The sequence below is a fragment of the Dromaius novaehollandiae genome, chromosome 2 (assembly GCF_036370855.1).
Source record: "Dromaius novaehollandiae isolate bDroNov1 chromosome 2, bDroNov1.hap1, whole genome shotgun sequence".
NCBI lineage: Eukaryota > Metazoa > Chordata > Aves > Casuariiformes > Dromaiidae > Dromaius > Dromaius novaehollandiae.
Window position 1 is genome coordinate 117,438,483 of NC_088099.1, and position 18,299 is coordinate 117,456,781.

Genomic DNA, 18,299 nt, shown 5'->3' on the forward strand with positions numbered 1-18,299 from the left:
AAGATATTTAAGCACTCAAGTTTTCAGCTAGGTTAGCATTTAACTGCCTAGGAGTGTGACTGAGTTGCTCAAAGTGATGCATACAGTCTGCTAAAGCTAGAACCAAAACTCAGGCATCCTTAGCCCCAAGCCAGGTATCTGAACCGCAAACCCACCCTGAGTGAGACAATAACATTTCTCAGGAAGTGAAGGCTAAGATGTACTAAGAAGTTTAGGTAGACACTGCAGCATTCATTTCAATAAATATCTCAGAAGCAATGAAAGTCTTTCCTGAGCTGCTGCTTCATATTCCTGTTGACCAAGTTCCTAGGCACTGAGAAGCCACCTACAGCGGCTCCTTCTGCTTCTCCAAGTAGAAGTCTCTGCTGTCCCTGCTGCTGGTTTTCTCTTCCTCCAGTCCAATAACAGCCTCTTGCCATGTCTGAGTCTTTATCAGCAGTGGGACACCTACCACCCCTATTTCTGCAGTGTTTGTGGCCACACCTCAGTCTCTCTAGGCAGCCCAAGTGGCATTTGAAGTGGGATCTGGCTGAGTACCCGACTTTAACCATATTTGCAGCCATCTAGGTGCCGGGTTGGCCACTGAGCTCACGACAGAGTTTTCCATGCTGCATGAAGCCTATTGTTTTGCTGAATGTACAGCAAAGCAGCCTACTGAGTGCTGTGCAAGTAAGATGATCCAGTTGGCTTCTGGAGAGTGCAAAGGCTACATGTATTTCATGTCCCTTGAAGCGTGCTAAAACTGAGGCTCCCTAAAGATCCTGGAGCATACTTTGAAGGGTTTAAACAGTGAAATGAGTTCTGCTCATGAATAGCTTTAGGTTTCTTCCTCTGTTCAGGCAAGAAGGAGCTCAGCTGCAAGGGATTTAGTGCATTCCCAGATGGTACTTCAGCCCTGACCCCTTCATACAGCTGCTTTGATGTCACTAGTATATAACGCTGCCGCAGAAACTGGTATGATCAAATCAATGAATGTGAACAGATGGTGAAACTCTAAGGGGCGGTACCCTGAGTTTGCATTTTTCCCTTCCCAGTACTACTCTTGCTGTTTGTGTTTTTCAGATGTGAGGTTGGCACCACCCACTGGACCCAGTGCAATGAGACTCCAGTGAAGTTTGCTCGTTTTCCTGTCACTGGCCTGATTGAAGGCCGCTCCTATATTTTCCGAGTCCGAGCTGTGAACAAAGCTGGCGTTAGCCTACCGTCCCGGGTGTCAGAGCCCGTGGCTGCACTGGATCCTGCTGACAGAGCCAGGCTTAGAAGTAAGGGATTTTTTTTTTTTTTACATGTTGCCTGAAAGGTCTGAGAAATCATAACTGATGGAAAAATGTATGACTGTTTACTTATAAGCCTTCAAAATCCCACTAGAGGGAGCAATACCAAAACAAAATAATCTTTGGAGATAGGTTTGCCAAGAAGAAATCATCTCAGTGCTCTTTGCACAAAGCGCTCTACTGCCCAAATGGCTTTTGCTGACTACAGTGCTGCGCTCCGCGCTTGCAGGAAGACAGGGAAAGGCACAGGGGAGTTAAATTGCCTGAAGAGAGTTGCTTTTGTTCAAATAACAAAACAGCTGAGCAGATTCTGTGAATAGTCTCTCTCTGTGCCACAGACAAGGGTGGCTGATTCTGTCCTCATGTGACAATCCAAGTCTTGCTATAAACTCTATAAAATGTTAGGGTAGCCCAACAGAGAATTGATCCCAAGCTCTCTACTTTAAAGTTAGCATTTTGTAAGCCAAGGACTTTTTTTCCTGTGACCTGGCAATGTCCCAGGCTTTTGTGAGAATTTTAACTAAAAGGTTGCTTCAAAATCCCTGTCTACCCATATGCCAAAAACATGTCTAAAATCTAATTATTTCTACTTAGTTCTGCAGTTTGACAATTTAAAATGGTCAGATGTGAAGAGATCCTTTGCTTAAACTGCATGCAAAGCCACAGGGCTTTTTGATTTAGTGGGGAATGTGGAAGCTGTCTCGGAAGAGGAAGCCTCATCTTGGCGGCCTATTCCCATTCATATATCTTCTCCCTCATGATCTGCTTTTCTCCCCACCTTCTCCCTCTCTGTTAGCATTTATAAAACAGATCAGCCAATGTAAGGTGCAAGCATGTGGAGGAGGAGGACAGCAGTTGCAAAATTTATCTCTGAAAGTGCCCTGACCTGAGTTCACAGCTCAGTATAGAACTGTGATAATTCTGAGATTTTACATCCTATTTACATAAGGCACTCTGAGAGAGCCACCCGAATCATATCAAGTCAATATGATATGTTGAGTCATGCTGAGTAATTTCTGTTTGTAACTGTGACCCGTGCTTTGAAAATTGGTAATGTGAAGAAAACTGAGACAAAACAGAGGCAAAGACCAGCCTGCAGGAACTTGGCAGTTCTTCTAGTGAGTGAGCTGTTAAACATTAATAGAGTACAGAAAAGAAAGTTTAAGTTGATTTTCTAAAAAGCATGAATTGAGTAAGCTGAATACTTGTGTCTGTGACCTAAGTGATTTCAGTGACATTTCAGCAAGGAATATATATCTAAGTGGGTCAAATTTTTCTAGCTATATTGATTGCTGAACTGTTCTCAATGTTCTGCAACCTAGTCACCCTAAAACTAGCCTGGGGATTTCTACATGAGCAACAGTCACAGCAGAGACCAAAAATGGAGCTCATGTGTTAGTTTTGAACCATGAAAGAGTCAGTTTTCTAGTTACTTGAACCATTCCTGATGTCTCTCACTTCTGTGATATCTCTGACATCTGTTTCAGGTCACCCTTCGGCTCCCTGGACTGGACAGATTATTGTCACTGAGGAAGAACCTGCAGGTAAACACAGCATTTTGCCTGCAAAAATCTGACGTGAAGCTGATGTGAAAAAACTAGGAAAACTCCCAGTGAATTCAGTGGGCTTTGGCATACACCCAAAGTTTGTTGTTAGAGTCGCTCGACCTTTAACAACTCCAAACTTAGTTGTCAAAGTGCTGTTTCACTATTCAGGATGAAGTAAAAAAACATGCTTACAGTTAAAACAAGAACATTTAAACATAGTATTGAGATGACTTCTAACTCTGCAATTATATAGAAAAAAAACAGATGCTAAGGCATATGAATAGTTGTTCTATACATTAATTACAGTGAAATTATAGGACTAATTCTGACATAAATATGAAGGAATTAAAACCCAAACCCTTTTCCTTTTCAGAGGGTGTTGTTCCTGGTCCCCCTACAGACCTCCAAGTTATTGAAGCCACCAAGAACTATGTTGTGCTTAGCTGGAAACCACCTGGACAGCGGGGCCATGAGGGTATCATGTACTTTGTGGAAAAGGTAAAATCACAGAAAATCATAATCATGTAATGGCAGTCTTTCACATTTGCTTTGCCATCTCTTCCAGTCTTTCTTAAGCAAAAGTTCATAACCAGAGGAGTTACTTTATGTAACTGTTGTTACATAAGATGACCGTTACTTTAGATTACGATAAACTAGGAAGAAAAGAAAGAATGGAAATATGAAAGTGCATGCAGAATGTGTCTCACACTAATATCCTTTCTTGAATTGTGTTGTAGACCTGCCATAGGGTAGATAGGCTGACAAACTCTATGATGAGAAAGCACAGGACAAAGTCACATTTATATATACATCATTTGAATAAATGAAGCTTGTCTTGTGGGACAGACTAACATTTTGTACAGAGGCATTCTTCCAGAGAGTTTCTTGGCATCAACTCCTTCAGCTGCCTTTTCATATTTATTCTCTACTCCATTTACTTCGCCAGCTCAGCAAAGCCGACAGAAAATTTCTTTTCTAGAACAGAATCAGTTTTAATTTGAGGGTCCTGCTTTTCTGAGCCTTCTTCATATGGCTGCTAGTCTAGAACATTCTTCACTACCACCCTTTTTACTAGCATCTCATGGCTCCTGCAAGCTTTCGTATCAAACTTTTCTATATCCATCTAGAGCTGTCATCCTGGGAGACATAAATATCTTAATGTTACATGTTTTTCATGTCTTGTGAAATCTGGTCTAAATAAATGAGTTTCACTTAGCAACACACTTAGAGAGGATGAATATATGAATTTTGAGTTTTCATATAAGAAAGCTTTTTAATAACCTGTTGCATACTCAGCACTGCTATCACACATTCAGATGTCTTCATGAGAAATTGAACTTCCTTTGAAACAAGGACCCATTATTTGAAATTATCTTTAACATAAAATGCACAAAAATTTATCACTCATCTTAATAGCATAAGTGACCATCATATGCAGAACCTCTAGCCACAGGAATAAAAACAATTCATAAATTAAATGCACTTCCTTTTTTTTTTCCTGGAAAATGAAGGTCAGATCCTTACTAATTTTGGAAGCCACCCCAAAAAGATTCTTAGGAGTGGCATGAGAGCATCTAGAAGCAATGCGGTGATGTTAGAGCTGTGTTCTTTAGAAGATGTTGAGTGTCTGCAGAACTTCTTTTGAAAGTGGTCCTAGGGTACAATTCAGAACTGTAGTAAGAATAACAGCACATTCTAGGTGTGGAAAAAGGTTTAGCTTTGATATGTCAAAAACAGTAAGCTTGATATGTATGTTTTCTGGAGTAGACAATCACCTGGCAGAATCATAAGCTTTGAAATCCACACATTGTGTGGAGCAGACAAAAAAAGGAATGTGACTGCCTGTTCTCCATAGCAGACATGCGTTTGGCAGTCCAGGTAGAAAGCCCTGTCAGGTTAGATCCTCAGCTTCGCTCTGTCTTCCAAAGAGTTTTGTTGCAAGGGCGGTTTCTGGGTTTGATTGCAGTGTGTTGCTGGCACAGAGAACTGGCAAAGAGTGAACACAGAGATCCCTGTCAAGTCTCCTCGCTTTGCAGTTTTTGATTTGGCTGAAGGCAAATCCTACTGCTTCCGGGTTCGCTGTTGCAATTCAGCTGGAATTGGTGAGCCTTCAGAAGCAACTGAAGCCACTGTGGTGGATGACAAACTTGGTAAGTTTGTGGTCATATGTGTTAAATTAACCTCCATGGTATCTTTTCGGTTTGTGATGTAATTGTTCTCTCTTAAGATGTACAGCTGTCCAATAACTAATTCAAGTATGAACAGTAGTTGATGATTTATTCCTTTTATTTAAGATAACATTAGTTTGGATTGTTGAACCTTTAATGTATAGTTAGATGACAGATGCAAACTAAGGAAATTAAGCTGCAGATAATGATGCCAAGAACTGCAAAGGCAGCAAATAGTGAAAGAAAATGAAAACTCAAGGAAGTACAAAAATGTTTTGTTTTACTTAGAGTCTGTACTGAAAGTAAGCCCCAGACATCTCAGAGTTTAATCTTCCTTGTTTGCCAAATTAAACAAAAGTGAAGAATTTAATATTTATATGGATGTAGAGAGTATTTCTATTGGAAGAAAATCCAATATGTTCACCAAAGGAAAGCACCAGTAGCTGTGTTTACTTTAGCAATTTGGTTTGAAACAGTAACACAGATTTGAACCAAATGCCTGGATTACTTCATATTGGTTCAGTTCTCAGAACAGTTTGATATGCATGAATTAGGAGGAGAGTAAAGCAGTGCTCTTCTCAAAAAACACTTTAGATTCATTTCAGTACTTAAAGAGAACACTAGGTTCTGACTCATTCTGTGGGCTGTACAAAATCTTTCAATGTGCACCTAACACTTCTTCCCTTTAGGAAGCTCCAAATCACATCTCTAGTGGAAACATTCAATGCAGGGGAACAGACTAAATCTAATCTGAAGGAAATATCCTCAACAACGCAATGCCCTGAACATATGCAGTGGAGATGCAAGGAACCTCAATGCCAAAAAAAGCTTGAATCTACTGATCCCACCCTATTGTGCCAGATTACTTGGTGATATAGATATAACCAGCAAAGAGTTTATAAACTTAAGAGTTGAATTTTGTATAAATCAGGAGGCATGAGATCAGCGGAGTTAAAAGAGTGTTGTGGTAATATAACCAAAAATAGAACATCAACCTTATATTTTTATTTGTAAATTTTGACCGGTTGGTCATTAATTTATTTCTGTTTCCCTCCCCAGATATTCCCAAAGCTCCTGGCCGTATTATGCCAACTAGGAATACAGATACCTCAGTTGTTGTCACTTGGACAGAGCCCCCAGATGCCAAGGAGCTGGTTGGGTACTACATTGAGTCAAGTGTGGTTGGATCTGGTCGCTGGGAACCATGCAACAACAATCCAGTGAAAGGCACAAGGTGATGGATTTAAAAGAATGGAAATTATGATCACAGGTTTTATGATTTACCAGTTTATGTGCTTTCCAGACGTTAGTAGTAGAAGTAGTACTAGTAGTAGTAATTGCTCTGTGGTAGGCAAAAGGCTGGAGTCGCTCTTACAAGGTGAATTTCCTAAGATGCTACGAAGACATATTTCAAAATGTGATTCTTGTCCAAAAGGAATTTATAATCAGAAAACGTGGACATTGGCGGGAAAGAAAAGAGAAACAGTTCACTACTTCTAGCTATTGTACAGCCTATCAGTTTGATGAAAAGCAGTACAGTGAGGAATGAATGAGCTTACAATGTGTAAAACTAAACTGCATAATGTTTGGAAGCAAAGTCTTTCATTTGGAAGACTATTGTAAACACTTTTGGAACTGTATATTCAGAATGTCAGGAGGAAATTTGGACTATATCATTCTAACAATATTACTTGCTAATTGTGCCTTCACTTGCAATTATAATGATATTAATGAACATTCTTAAATATTGCATATGGAGCTCACTTTTCTTACTATACTGACATGAAATTTATTCTCTACTCAGAAAAATGAATCCAGATTTAAACCTTTGCAAGCTAAATCAGATGTGGACAAATGAGAGTTTTCTTTGAGTAAGGATTTCAGATTCAGAGTCTAAAGGAATAATTGCAGAACTTGAACCCAAATGTACTGATGTCAATCCAGAAGCAGCCCTTGTTTGTTATGACTGATTATGGTTATTTGTAATTGCTATCCATGATAGCTCTTATTACAACAAATACATCTCTGCTAAATGTTGTTGGACCAACTCTGTGGTTTAGAACTGCATTTTAAATGCTGAAAGTATCAAGAACACCTAAAAAACTCCACTCTCTTGAACACACCCATGACAATTCCATTTAAGTCTTCTTTTGTGCATATAATTGCAGGTGCTGTGTTTGCCATTATATACTTTCACATATACTTCCCTGATTTATACTGTGGTAAAATAAAATGTTGGTAGAGTTTAGTGCTCTATGGTTATTTCAAGATCTGGAAACATAATCTTTAATTACCCTAGAAAAAAACACATTGTTCTGAATTGTTATATATTGTTATGTAATTACACTGCTTAGGTTCTTATTACCACATTTTTTATCTATGGGATATGATGTATGATACAGGCAGGCACAAGCTGTCTGTTAACCATTGGCTTTTCTGGTTGAATCAATCAAAGCATTAGCTGTAGCTCATTGTTTGCATTATGAAGTAAATTTTGATGTTTTGAAATTTGTTTTCTGTACACATCCAGCAAAAAGCAAGTGCTTTGGAAAAGTCTGGTAGCATGGCCAATGAAAATTCTGCTCTGAAAATTTCATTCAGGATTTTAATTTTTTTCCAAAAGAAATTTTGTTTTTGAAATATATTTTATGTTTTCCATTTTATTTTTGCTTTGTACATCATTGCATGATGTCAGCACTGGTAGTGCAGAGTGTGACATTATGCAATAGGGAAAAGTAAGAGTAATACAAAATAAAATACATTCAAAATGCATATTGAAAATTAAACTGCATATTGAAAATTAAATGTTGTTTTGAAATGAAATGTTGAAATTTCCAAAATGAATTTTTTCCAAAGAACTGTTTTCTGTCTTAGGAAATTTTGTGTTCTCAGTGTGGGCACTGGAGAAAATTTATCATTTTTTTTGTGTAATCATAAAGTAATCCCACAGAAAAACTATTCTGATAGAAGAATTTGACTTGTGTCAAATTGTGTCATCTCTATAAGCAAGAAAGTGAAGTTAATAATGACACTTTTTTTTGCTGTTTTACAATGCACTGTAATTTTTGTGAACACTGTAATTTTTCATTTATGATTGAAAGTTAATTATACAAACTTGTGCTAACCAGGTATCTTTTACTTATGTCATGAAGGTATCCCACAAGCAAATATATCTTTTATATATACATATATATATATATGTATAAATATATATACACATTATATTATTACATTATATGCATTTTATATATATATCTTATCTCTGCAGATTTTTGCATTGTTTCCATTAGGAAGTATGGATTCGCATTCCAGCACTGAGCAGAAGATAGACCCTCTAGGAACACGTGAACTCCTGTAGTCTTAGTTGAGGATGGGTACAAGTGAGAAAGGGTATGTCTAAGGAGACATGGTTTTAGGCATTATCTTCTTTGTGCAAATGAAGTGCTTAGGTACATCCTGCATTTTCTTACCATCATCTGAGTGCTCATGTCATGTTTTACCTTCAATATTCAGAAACCAGAATAAATTTTATGGGAAAAGGGCTTTTTTTTTCCCTTAAGATTTTTATTTTCTTCACAATACTTTCTAAGTATTCTTTTACTGTTTTTTTTTTTTTTAGATTCGTTTGCCATGGGCTCATCACTGGTGAGAAGTACGTTTTCAGAGTCAGAGCTGTTAATGCAGCTGGACTCAGTGAATTTTCACAGGAATCAGAGCCTATAGAAGTGCAAGCAGCCATTGGTAAGCTATTTCCCATTGCTCCATTCAGTGTTGAATGTTTTTTTACAGTAAAGATGTTTTTAGCAACTATTTGTAACTAATTGTTTGGTTTTACAATGCTGTCCACAAATAATGATTTACCCATGGATCATATGTAATGCCTCACAGCCATACTTTCAGTCACTGCACTTTTGTAGCCTGTTCACCGTCACCATCCAGTCTTCTTCAGGTGTTTCTTGTGAACCACTGTAAGAGAGCACTGCCAAGTTCCCTTCACAGTTATCCTGGAAAATGGAATGCCATTCTAATTCCATAATGTGGTATTTATCGTCTCTAATACGCACCATCCTATATAACAGCAATTCCGAAGAGCTCTGTTTCTATACGTCAACCTAATAATAAATGCTGCAATGTTTTTTTGTAAGCCTTTTATAATTCTGTGTGTTCTCTCTTTGTTGATGAGTTATTTCTGTTTGCCACTGCCTAAACTAATCCATAAGAGATTAATGAGATCACTGGACTAGAACAAATTGTATGTCTGCAGCACTCTCACTCTCATTTGTATCAAACTCGCATACCTCACAACCTTAGAGCAGAAAGATGTGGCCCGCAGGCAATTTTGTGATATCATTTTAAAAGGATCATAAATACAGCCTGGAAGATCTAATGTTAAAATAAATGTACCAAGTGAAGATTACTATTAACTTTCCATATTTCTTCTGCTCTGAAAAATAGACAGTATTAAAAGAGCATTACTTGTGAGGAGGTTGAGAGGTATTCTATGCATTTCAAATGTTTGTGAATCCAAGCTTAGCATTCTGTCTCTAAGAAATGTGATTTGTTATATTTTGCCTGTATTGTTCATTGTGTGCATTTCTTCATTCTGTTGAGCAAATGAAGAAAAAGCAATGCCTTCTAATTCAACATGTCTTTGCTGTTTTCTGGCAATTATAGGGGGAGGATTGCTTCATGGTGTGTGTCCTGAACTGAGTGGTAAAGCTGGTGGACTAACAGACCGCACTACCAGTTGGGAAGGCATGCATGAGTCCTCCCAGCCTATCTTTGACACAGATGCTTTGCTAAAATGCAATGCTAAATTTAATAGAGACACACTACCCAGTAGCTCTGATAAACTGGGGAACACAGGAGACAATTACATGAGAGAAATGGTTAAGGATGCTACCACATCTGCACCACAAAAAGTTGCTGCTAAGCAGGCAAGTAAGTCTCAACCCGGGGATCCTTTGACACTGGAAAAGGTGAAAGAGAAGAAAGATATAGGTGAGAGTTACTAAAATAAATAGGTTTCACTGCTTTGGTACATTTACTTCAGACGTATTTAACTTCTGCTCATCCATCTCACAAGTGAACATTTTCTCTGATAATGCATTTTCCATCAGAGCTGTTAATTACATGCTCAGCTCTCCATTAAGATCATTATGCATGTAATGGTATCACAGACCATTTCACATACCTAGTGGCTATTGACAGTGAAACATACACATCCATTTACTAATTTAATAGCTTGTTTGATTACATATTAATGTATCCAAAATAATGTATGATTTCTACATCACTTCAGTAATTTGTTCTTGGGTACCTATTCTCTGCATTATGTATATATGAAGGTAACAAAATCTGATTATGGTGGTAAGCATGAAAATTTCTGTTGTAAGATACAAGAAGATCCTTTGTTGATTTGTGCCTAGGCTACAGCTTATCTTCTAAGTTGCAGTGCTAGTAAATATTGTGTTGTATCTCTGACTTCACAGTAATATGTAATGTGGAAGACCTATCAAGTTGAAGGCACATGCAAAAAAATGTTTTATGTTGTCAACACCTTAACACCCATCAAGCCTAAGAAATACAGAGCTTGAGTTTCATTTAAGTCCTGGTACCTGGCCAGTGAACTAAATTCCTCCCCAGGCTTCTGAAGTGAGACTCAAAAAGCTTGAGCAAAACACTGAACAGTAAACAAACTAGAGGCACCTTGGGCCAGCTGATACAAAGACAAAACAATAAAGACAAAAGGAAACATGTAGGCTTTCCATCAAAAACAGGACTTCAGGGTCATAAGTAGGGCTCTTAACTGGCATATGACATATTGGGTATGTGCAAATATTTCCGCACTGGATATAGAAGTGGCATTAGAAGAAAATGGGTGTAGTTCTTGGGATGAGGTTCATGATTTCTGTATTGTTAAAACATAATAAAAAGGAGGATTATACTGCAATCTTTTTTTTAAAGTAAGTTCCAGTAACAGGCATATTCCATATCTGATCAGTCTACAGTGGCTGTGATCATGCTGCCTTCCATTAAGGTAAGATTATATGAAGGGTGCAATGATAATGTTTGCACAGTGTATAAATTAAAAAAATAAAAAAAGAATGAGCAGATAACCTTCATTCTGGGAAGGGAAGAATGTGGGTCTATAGAAAAAGGAACTAAAACAGATATCGTATGTGTGAAAGAGAGTTTGCTTTCAGCAAAAGAAAACAAATCATTGCATCACTGGTTTTTTTCTTTTCTTATAATGTTAATTTTAGTTCCTCATTTTTCACAATTTTAAATAAAACCTGATCACTTACATGAGCACTGCAATTGCAACACATTTTTTCACTATGTATCAGCTTGCTTCTCAAAAGACAAATGATCTTGAAAATTAAATTCAGTGTAGTTTGGTTTTTCCCATTTGGTTTATGGAAGCTTCTATCCTGCATTTCTTATTCCAGCAAAATTTTCCTTGACCACATTGAGACATTTTCCTGATTATGAAATGCAGGATGGGGCTACCTGGATACGATGATCGAATGCCTGTCTTACTAATAAAATGCTGCTTCCTATTTATGTGTTATTCTTGTTGAAACAGCTGCTCCATCTCCACCTTATGACATAACGGTACTTGAGAGTGTTCGTGACTCAATGGTTTTGGGATGGAAACAACCTAAAGTCATTGGTGGAAGTGAAATTACTGGCTACTATGTGAACTATCGTGAAGTAATTGGTGGTGTTCCTGGGAAATGGATGGAGGCCAACATTAAGCCCGTTAGTGAGAGGGCATACAGGGTAAGAAGTTAACCTTTGTTATTGCTTTGAGTATACTAGAATTATGCAAACAGTATTTCCAAAACAGATCTCAAAGACAGATTAGGATGAATTATAAATCAGTTTACAGATTACCATTCAGAGAGTTTTATATCCACAGCAAATATTTCTGCTGTGTCTTCTCACATGCAAATATCATAAGTATATTAAGAATCACACTGAAGATATTTGTCATTCTTGTAATTTTTTAAGAATCTTTGCTATAAGTGATAGACATTATTACACTATTATTTGAGACCTCAGAAGCCTTTTGGTTAATACGTTAGGCAAACTGCAGCTTCTGGTGCTACACAAATTCTGTAGTGCAGTGAAATACTATTGTTCTACTTGCTTTGTTGTTAGTGTTTATTTCTCAAAGTGATGAAAAGTACCTGTTCATATTTAGAGGATGCAGAGGAGTTGTGTATAGGTTTAATGCAATGTCTGGCCCTTTGCTGTCCCTCTGTAATACATAGATCCTCCTGGTAAACACATTTATCATCCACACATCTCTATATTTTCTGCTGATTTATTTCTTAAACTCATTGAAGCTTCTGTAGTACATTATTTGTGAACTTATCTATTTGTTTAGATAACCAACCATCATCTGTAAATTCTTTCCTCTAGTCACAGCCTGAATTTTCATAAGTAAATCCCTCACAACTAATGGCATTGCCACTGGGCTTGGTGGACTTAGCTGCAGTGCTCACTGGTGCTGTAACCAGGTCTGTGCCAGCTGTGTCCTCTAATTTGTTCGTGACCCAATTTAGAGGTACAGTGCTAGCTATAACCTAGTGGAGCTGCTATATAAAAGCAGTGCAAGGACTGTGCTAAGTTTTTCACCCTGCTGCAAGGACAACTCTTGCCTTAAGCCAGCTTGCTCTGGATCATGAGACATTCATATAATTGTTGTTTAGCAATACTCTGCTTCCTCCCTGACTACCAAAGTGTCTATCAGTAAGAAAAGTGTTTTACAATTTCAGCATGCTAAGAAAATTCATGTATGCTCTACCACTGATTAGAGGGGAAGCCAAGATAGTTATCAATTTATATAAGATTTTAATAAACATTTCATTTTTTCAGGCATTTAAAAGCATGCTCATATTTTGAATAATTGGCATTGTGGCTTCCTGCTGAAGCTTTAATCCAAAGTTAATAACTATCATTTGTTTGATTGCACAGATTCAAAATCTGAAGGAAAACATGGTGTACCAGTTCCAAGTTGCTGCTGCTAACCTGGCTGGGGTTGGGACACCCTCCCTACCCAGTAAATCCTTCAAATGTGAAGAATGGACCATTGCTGTACCAGGTAGGATTCTGAGAGCGAAGTGATTACTCACAGCCACAGGGTGCTCTGTGGCCAAAACCCTAAGTTCTCAATGCCCTCAATTTGCAGGAATCAGTGGGTGCTGAAGTTCCTACCCAGGCTTGAATCTCTGTTGCTGTGATTTAGTACATTTATACAGATGTATACCAAATATCATAAATACCAAATACGTAAACCAAACAATCCCCATTTAACTGGTAACATTTTACAAACAGCTTGTGTTTTCTTTATCTTTCCTGCTTAATTTCTGTACTGTGTCTGCCACTGTGCTTCCCAGTTTAAATTGCAGAAACAAATGCTTGTCTAAGGTACACAGAAGGGAAGAATGAGGCCCTGTAACCCTTATCTAAACATATCACCGCAAGGCCAGATCACTGGCCTTTTAACACTCATCGAAATTAATGAAAACAACCTCCATTGACTTCAGTGGACTTTAGAACAGGCCTTGAAGCAGCATATTAGCTTAATAATTAACTTCTCTCTCTGACTTTGGAGATTATTTGTCATTTTTGTTTGTTCATGAATATTTGATCAAGATACCAAATCTCAAAAAATGGGATTGTTTGTTGGGCTAGTCTTTTTAATAATTATGGGTTGTATTTATATCTGGTCTAGATCTGATACAATAGAACTGCACCTGTTATATCAGCTCTGAATATACAATGTGGTGTTTGGTTTGGGTTTTTGAAGTCTTATGCGTTAGCCCCTTTGGGCTTTATTTAGTAACAGCAACTCTAACTTTTATTCTTGCCTTTCAGGGCCACCCCATGATCTCGCATGCACAGAAATTAGGAAAGATTCTTTGGTTTTATTGTGGAAGGCACCAGTTTACACTGGTCGTAGTCCTGTAGCTGGTTATTATGTTGATGTAAAGGAAACAGAAGCAACGGAGGAACATTGGAGAAGTGTCAATGAGAAGCCACTTCAAAAGAGATTCCTGAAGGTACAATAGTTTAAGATTCAAATACAGGTATAACAATATAACCTTGAGGAAGTCAGTCTTAGATATACCATTACATTTTCATCATATTTCCATATAACTAAACACTTAGTAAGCTATGTTGTGCCTAGAACACACCCATGTAATGCTAGTACAGTCAGACAAGACTGTAACTTGGAAGAGAATCTAGCATAACAAACCTAAAAATAAAAGCAAGCAATACTAAAACCAAATATTGTTCTTATAACATAGGAGACATCCCTAGCTTTTTCTAGACCAAAATGAAAGATAGGCATCACAGTACAAAGAAAAGATGTTGTGATAATGTGGCAGATGATTCTTTCTAACATAAAGTACCCTCTACTCACCTTTCACTGCAAGTTAAACACAGGTTTTTTGCACTATTATGATACATCATTTTTTGGGATGACTTCTCAACAAAGGATCAGCTGTATCTCAGTTCAAGAGATACATTTGAAGTAGGTTTGCTGTTTTTATGCTTTTCAGATCATTTGAAAGATATTCACTTTAAGGTGTGATCCTTTCATACATTTTTAAAGGGATACTTGCAAGTATTTAAAGTCATTACAATTAAACAAAGAATGTCCTGTTTATAATTGGTGTGGCTAGCACTTTTACCCCAAGAATTTTATTTTTAAACACCAGAATTGACGTGCAGTAAAAGGCTATACTGTTTCAGAGGTCAGCAAACATAAATTAAAAACATCCTGTTCCAATGATAATGTTCCTTTTCAAAGAAATGAGTGACAGTTATGACACTGTCTAAATGTTAACTATGTATACAAGGAAGGAACAAACCAAACAGATTAATCACGTCACTCTGGAGTTGAAAAAAAACACGAGGAAGAAATATTTGTCAACTGGAAAAGGAGGAAAACAAAAGAGAAAGAAAATATAATTGTCAAGCATCCTAACTGGTACTGTAAGAAGTGTGAAATTAATATCAGTGTCTTGTAGCAAATCATGCTCTTATGTTTGCTTCCTCCAGATAGGTGGCCTTAAAGAAGGTGTGAGTTATGTGTTCCGTGTGCGGGCAACAAACCAGGCTGGTGTTGGGAAACCATCAGATGTCACTGATCCTGTTGTAGCTGAAACACGACCAGGTTTGTTAGAAATCCTTTCTCTTTTACATCTTATTTAAACAGGCTCCTGTTTGTGCAGTGCGTTTGTATACAGACTACATGCAAAGAATCTGACCCCTCTCAAGTCAGGCTTGTTTTACTACACAGGAAAAGAGTTGAGGGTCACATCTTACTTTCTTTTCAGATATTAAGGTCAGATCTGATTTTCTTATCATAAATATGTGTTCAAGAATGTAAAAATACAATAAAGTTGTAAGATGTGTATATATCTATGAATACATGCATAAATATAGGACCTACCAAGGTCAGTGCAACCAAAAAACTCTACAAATATAGGTTTTGCCCTTCCTATGTTAGGTCAGTTGTTTATGCTGTATCCATCTCTCTTCTTTAACTCATGTAATATGCCTCAGGAAAGGGTAAAATAAAATGTTCTTTTTTTCCTTTGACATTTAAATTAAAGCTTTTAAACAATGTAATGAAGTAAGTGTGGAGAGCATCTTCAGCAGGAATTCAAGTGCAACGGTTTGCTGTAGACATCCTTGAAGTCTGGCTCCAGACTGTGCCTGTAACGTAAGTGAAGAATCTCCATATAGTTGGACCTGGAACTTCAGAAAATCCCTGAACTTTGTATAGGTACCATAGGTGAGCTGGATCAGAGTCACCAGCCTTTTGTCACCAGAAACAATTCCCTAACAGAAAACACAACCATGGGCATAAGTCTCTGAGTGCCTTCCTTTCTTTGCCCTCTTCTGTGGATAGATAGTTACAGCTTTTTGCCTATTAATAAGAGCTGGAACTGTAGACATAAAACTAAAAAAACCCCTCAAGCTCTAGAATAAAGCAATTTTAAAACTGTGGTCTACTCATGTATAGATCAAGTTAGAAACATAGGGGCTTGCAACATAGAAAAATGAACTCCAAGATATCTTTAATAAATCTAGTGTAAACTTAGTATGAAGTAAAAAGACAGAGGACTATAACCCAGCCTAGAACCACCATAAACCCTCTTCTCCCCAGACAGGTTCTTTTTTGCTGCCCATAGACTGTCATAATTGATCCTGCCTGAGGAAGTTTCTAAGACCTCTGAAAGAGGAGGAAGGAAGAGGGGCCTGGCAAGGCAGGCGGTGGCAGGCAGGGCAGCTCGGGGCCTGGGACAGCCGGCAGTGGGGAGCATGAGTGGCAGTGCAGGGACACATAGGGCTGGCACAGGTGAAGGAGGTGACTACCTGGGCAGTCCGCTGCCTACTCTGCCTGCACCTGAGCCCTGGCAGGCAGGCTGCTTCTGCTCAGGGAAATGCTCGGAGTTTATCTGGGATGGTATCAACTGTGGTGGGGGGAGCAGATGCTTCTGGGGAGAATCTGTTGCCATTCCTACCCTGGCTGCCCCAGGAGCCTTTTTCCAAGATCCTTTTACTGGTTCTGCATCCCAGGTCCATCTTTACCTCTCCCATTCCCACAGCAGGACTTTTCCAGCTCTCATAAACACCTGGTCCTTATGCCTGGGATGGCAAAAATCCTAAAAAGCCTTGAATTAGGTCTCAGTGAGGCTGTAATTCATGAAAGCCTGAAAAAGAAGGTGTCAAGCTGGGTGTGTAAAAGAATTGGAAAACCTGGAGCGAGGAGGTTGGGGTGACTGTTAGTGAGGCTGGAAAGGTGGGAAAAGACTGGAAGGAGTAGACGGTAAGTTAAAGGGGGTAAGATTGTGATATTGGGACAAGAGAGGCTAAGGGCATGGGCAAGAAGGGCTTGGATCAGGAGAGAGAGATATTAACTGTGGCTAGCTCTCAGATGAAAAGAATATTTTGGATGCCTGAAAAGAGTCAGAGAGTCAGGCAGAATGGGGGTGGACCTACGTGCCCCAAGGACTGGTGGCTTAGGAAACTGAGGCCATGAGAACTTGGGAGGAATAACAGCAAAATCAGGAGTCTGTGAACTCTGTAGTGCTCTGATCTATGGCACCAGACCAGAAGAGTTACCGTGGGGGAGCACCATGGGGTAACTCCCACCATATTGGCAGCTATAACCAGAATAACAGGGCACACAGCATTGCTAGTCCCTCAGATCATCTCCCCTCCCTCCCCAGGTTTCATCTCTCACAGCCATTGCATCTTCCTTTTTTTTTTTCAAAAATACAGTAGCCCTAATTCAAGATCTACAACCTGCTGAGTCACTAGTGCCATTTCTACCACTTGCAAGCGGAGCAAGACAAGACTTGCAATCCTGTTCTTGAAAACAGCTTACATACAGCAGCAACAACCACTAATAAAATGAAACTCAAATTCATAGTGATACTAAACTTCTGGCTTTATTATTCCATTTCCTTTGAGGGTCAATATTTGTCTGTCAGACATGATAAAAACTAGTATGATAGCAAGCTTCAAGTGTACTAAATAGAGGATTTTTCATGTAACTACAGTTCCAGCAAAATATGAATGTAAACTCTTGCGAAGATGATCATCACAAACAAAAAATTCCTACAGCATTCACTCCAAAAGAGTGCATGCCCCACATGGCAATGTGAACCTGAGCAGAACAGTCAGTCTGCAGGCCTCACCGTTAGAGACGGAGGTGCATTTCAGGGCTATGGCTCTTTTGTTTAGTAGATTCTGGTTCAGAGGAGTACTACCTGACTGACAGAAAGAAAGCCAAGGTTGGACCCAGTGAAATCTCAGGGAAATTGAAAATGATCTGAACTTGTTCAAATCTGGTTGACCCATATTTTGAGCTCAGATCTGCAGATACAGTACCCACCAAAATAAGCTTCTTAGAAGTGTTAAGAAAGGACAAAAGGCTTATTAAGAAATATTTCAGAAAGCATTCTCTTGGGCAGGATTTCACCTTTCTCACTCAAACCACTCAAATCTCAAGAACAATCATACCATTTTTTCTCATTACCACAAATCTTTTGGAGGGGTGTTCCCCAATGAATGTTGCCATTATCAAGATCTTGGATGAAGACAAAATATTGTCAGGTCTCTTTAGAGAATTCCTGATGGAATGTTGCTGGAATGTTACTTTTGTCAAGTGTGTAAAATCAGCAGAAGACTGAGCTCTCTAACCAAAGAGCATAGGTAAATAATATCCTGAATGAAAATATTTGCTTTAATAGGTACTTTTGTATACCTAGTGAAAT

General features: G+C 38.4%; 1 protein-coding gene across 11 annotated transcripts in view; it reads left to right on the top strand.

Annotated features, from left to right (window-relative positions):
- MYOM1 (myomesin 1) overlaps nucleotides 1-18,299 on the top strand; it is a 112,566-nt gene that overhangs the window by 69,173 nt on the left and 25,094 nt on the right. For 9 of the 11 annotated variants that reach the window (XM_026122831.2, XM_026122832.2, XM_064507248.1 and 6 more), the window contains 11 exons: nucleotides 1,063-1,262; nucleotides 2,762-2,818; nucleotides 3,195-3,319; nucleotides 4,788-4,971; nucleotides 6,049-6,223; nucleotides 8,609-8,730; nucleotides 9,664-9,990; nucleotides 11,579-11,775; nucleotides 12,976-13,102; nucleotides 13,879-14,063; nucleotides 15,070-15,184. In XM_026122831.2, coding sequence (XP_025978616.2) covers nucleotides 1,063-1,262; nucleotides 2,762-2,818; nucleotides 3,195-3,319; nucleotides 4,788-4,971; nucleotides 6,049-6,223; nucleotides 8,609-8,730; nucleotides 9,664-9,990; nucleotides 11,579-11,775; nucleotides 12,976-13,102; nucleotides 13,879-14,063; nucleotides 15,070-15,184 — 1,814 coding nt within the window. The remainder of the gene's footprint in view (nucleotides 1-1,062; nucleotides 1,263-2,761; nucleotides 2,819-3,194; nucleotides 3,320-4,787; nucleotides 4,972-6,048; nucleotides 6,224-8,608; nucleotides 8,731-9,663; nucleotides 9,991-11,578; nucleotides 11,776-12,975; nucleotides 13,103-13,878; nucleotides 14,064-15,069; nucleotides 15,185-18,299) is intronic. The other 2 variants (XM_026122835.2, XM_026122836.2) reach the window with 2 other exon arrangements.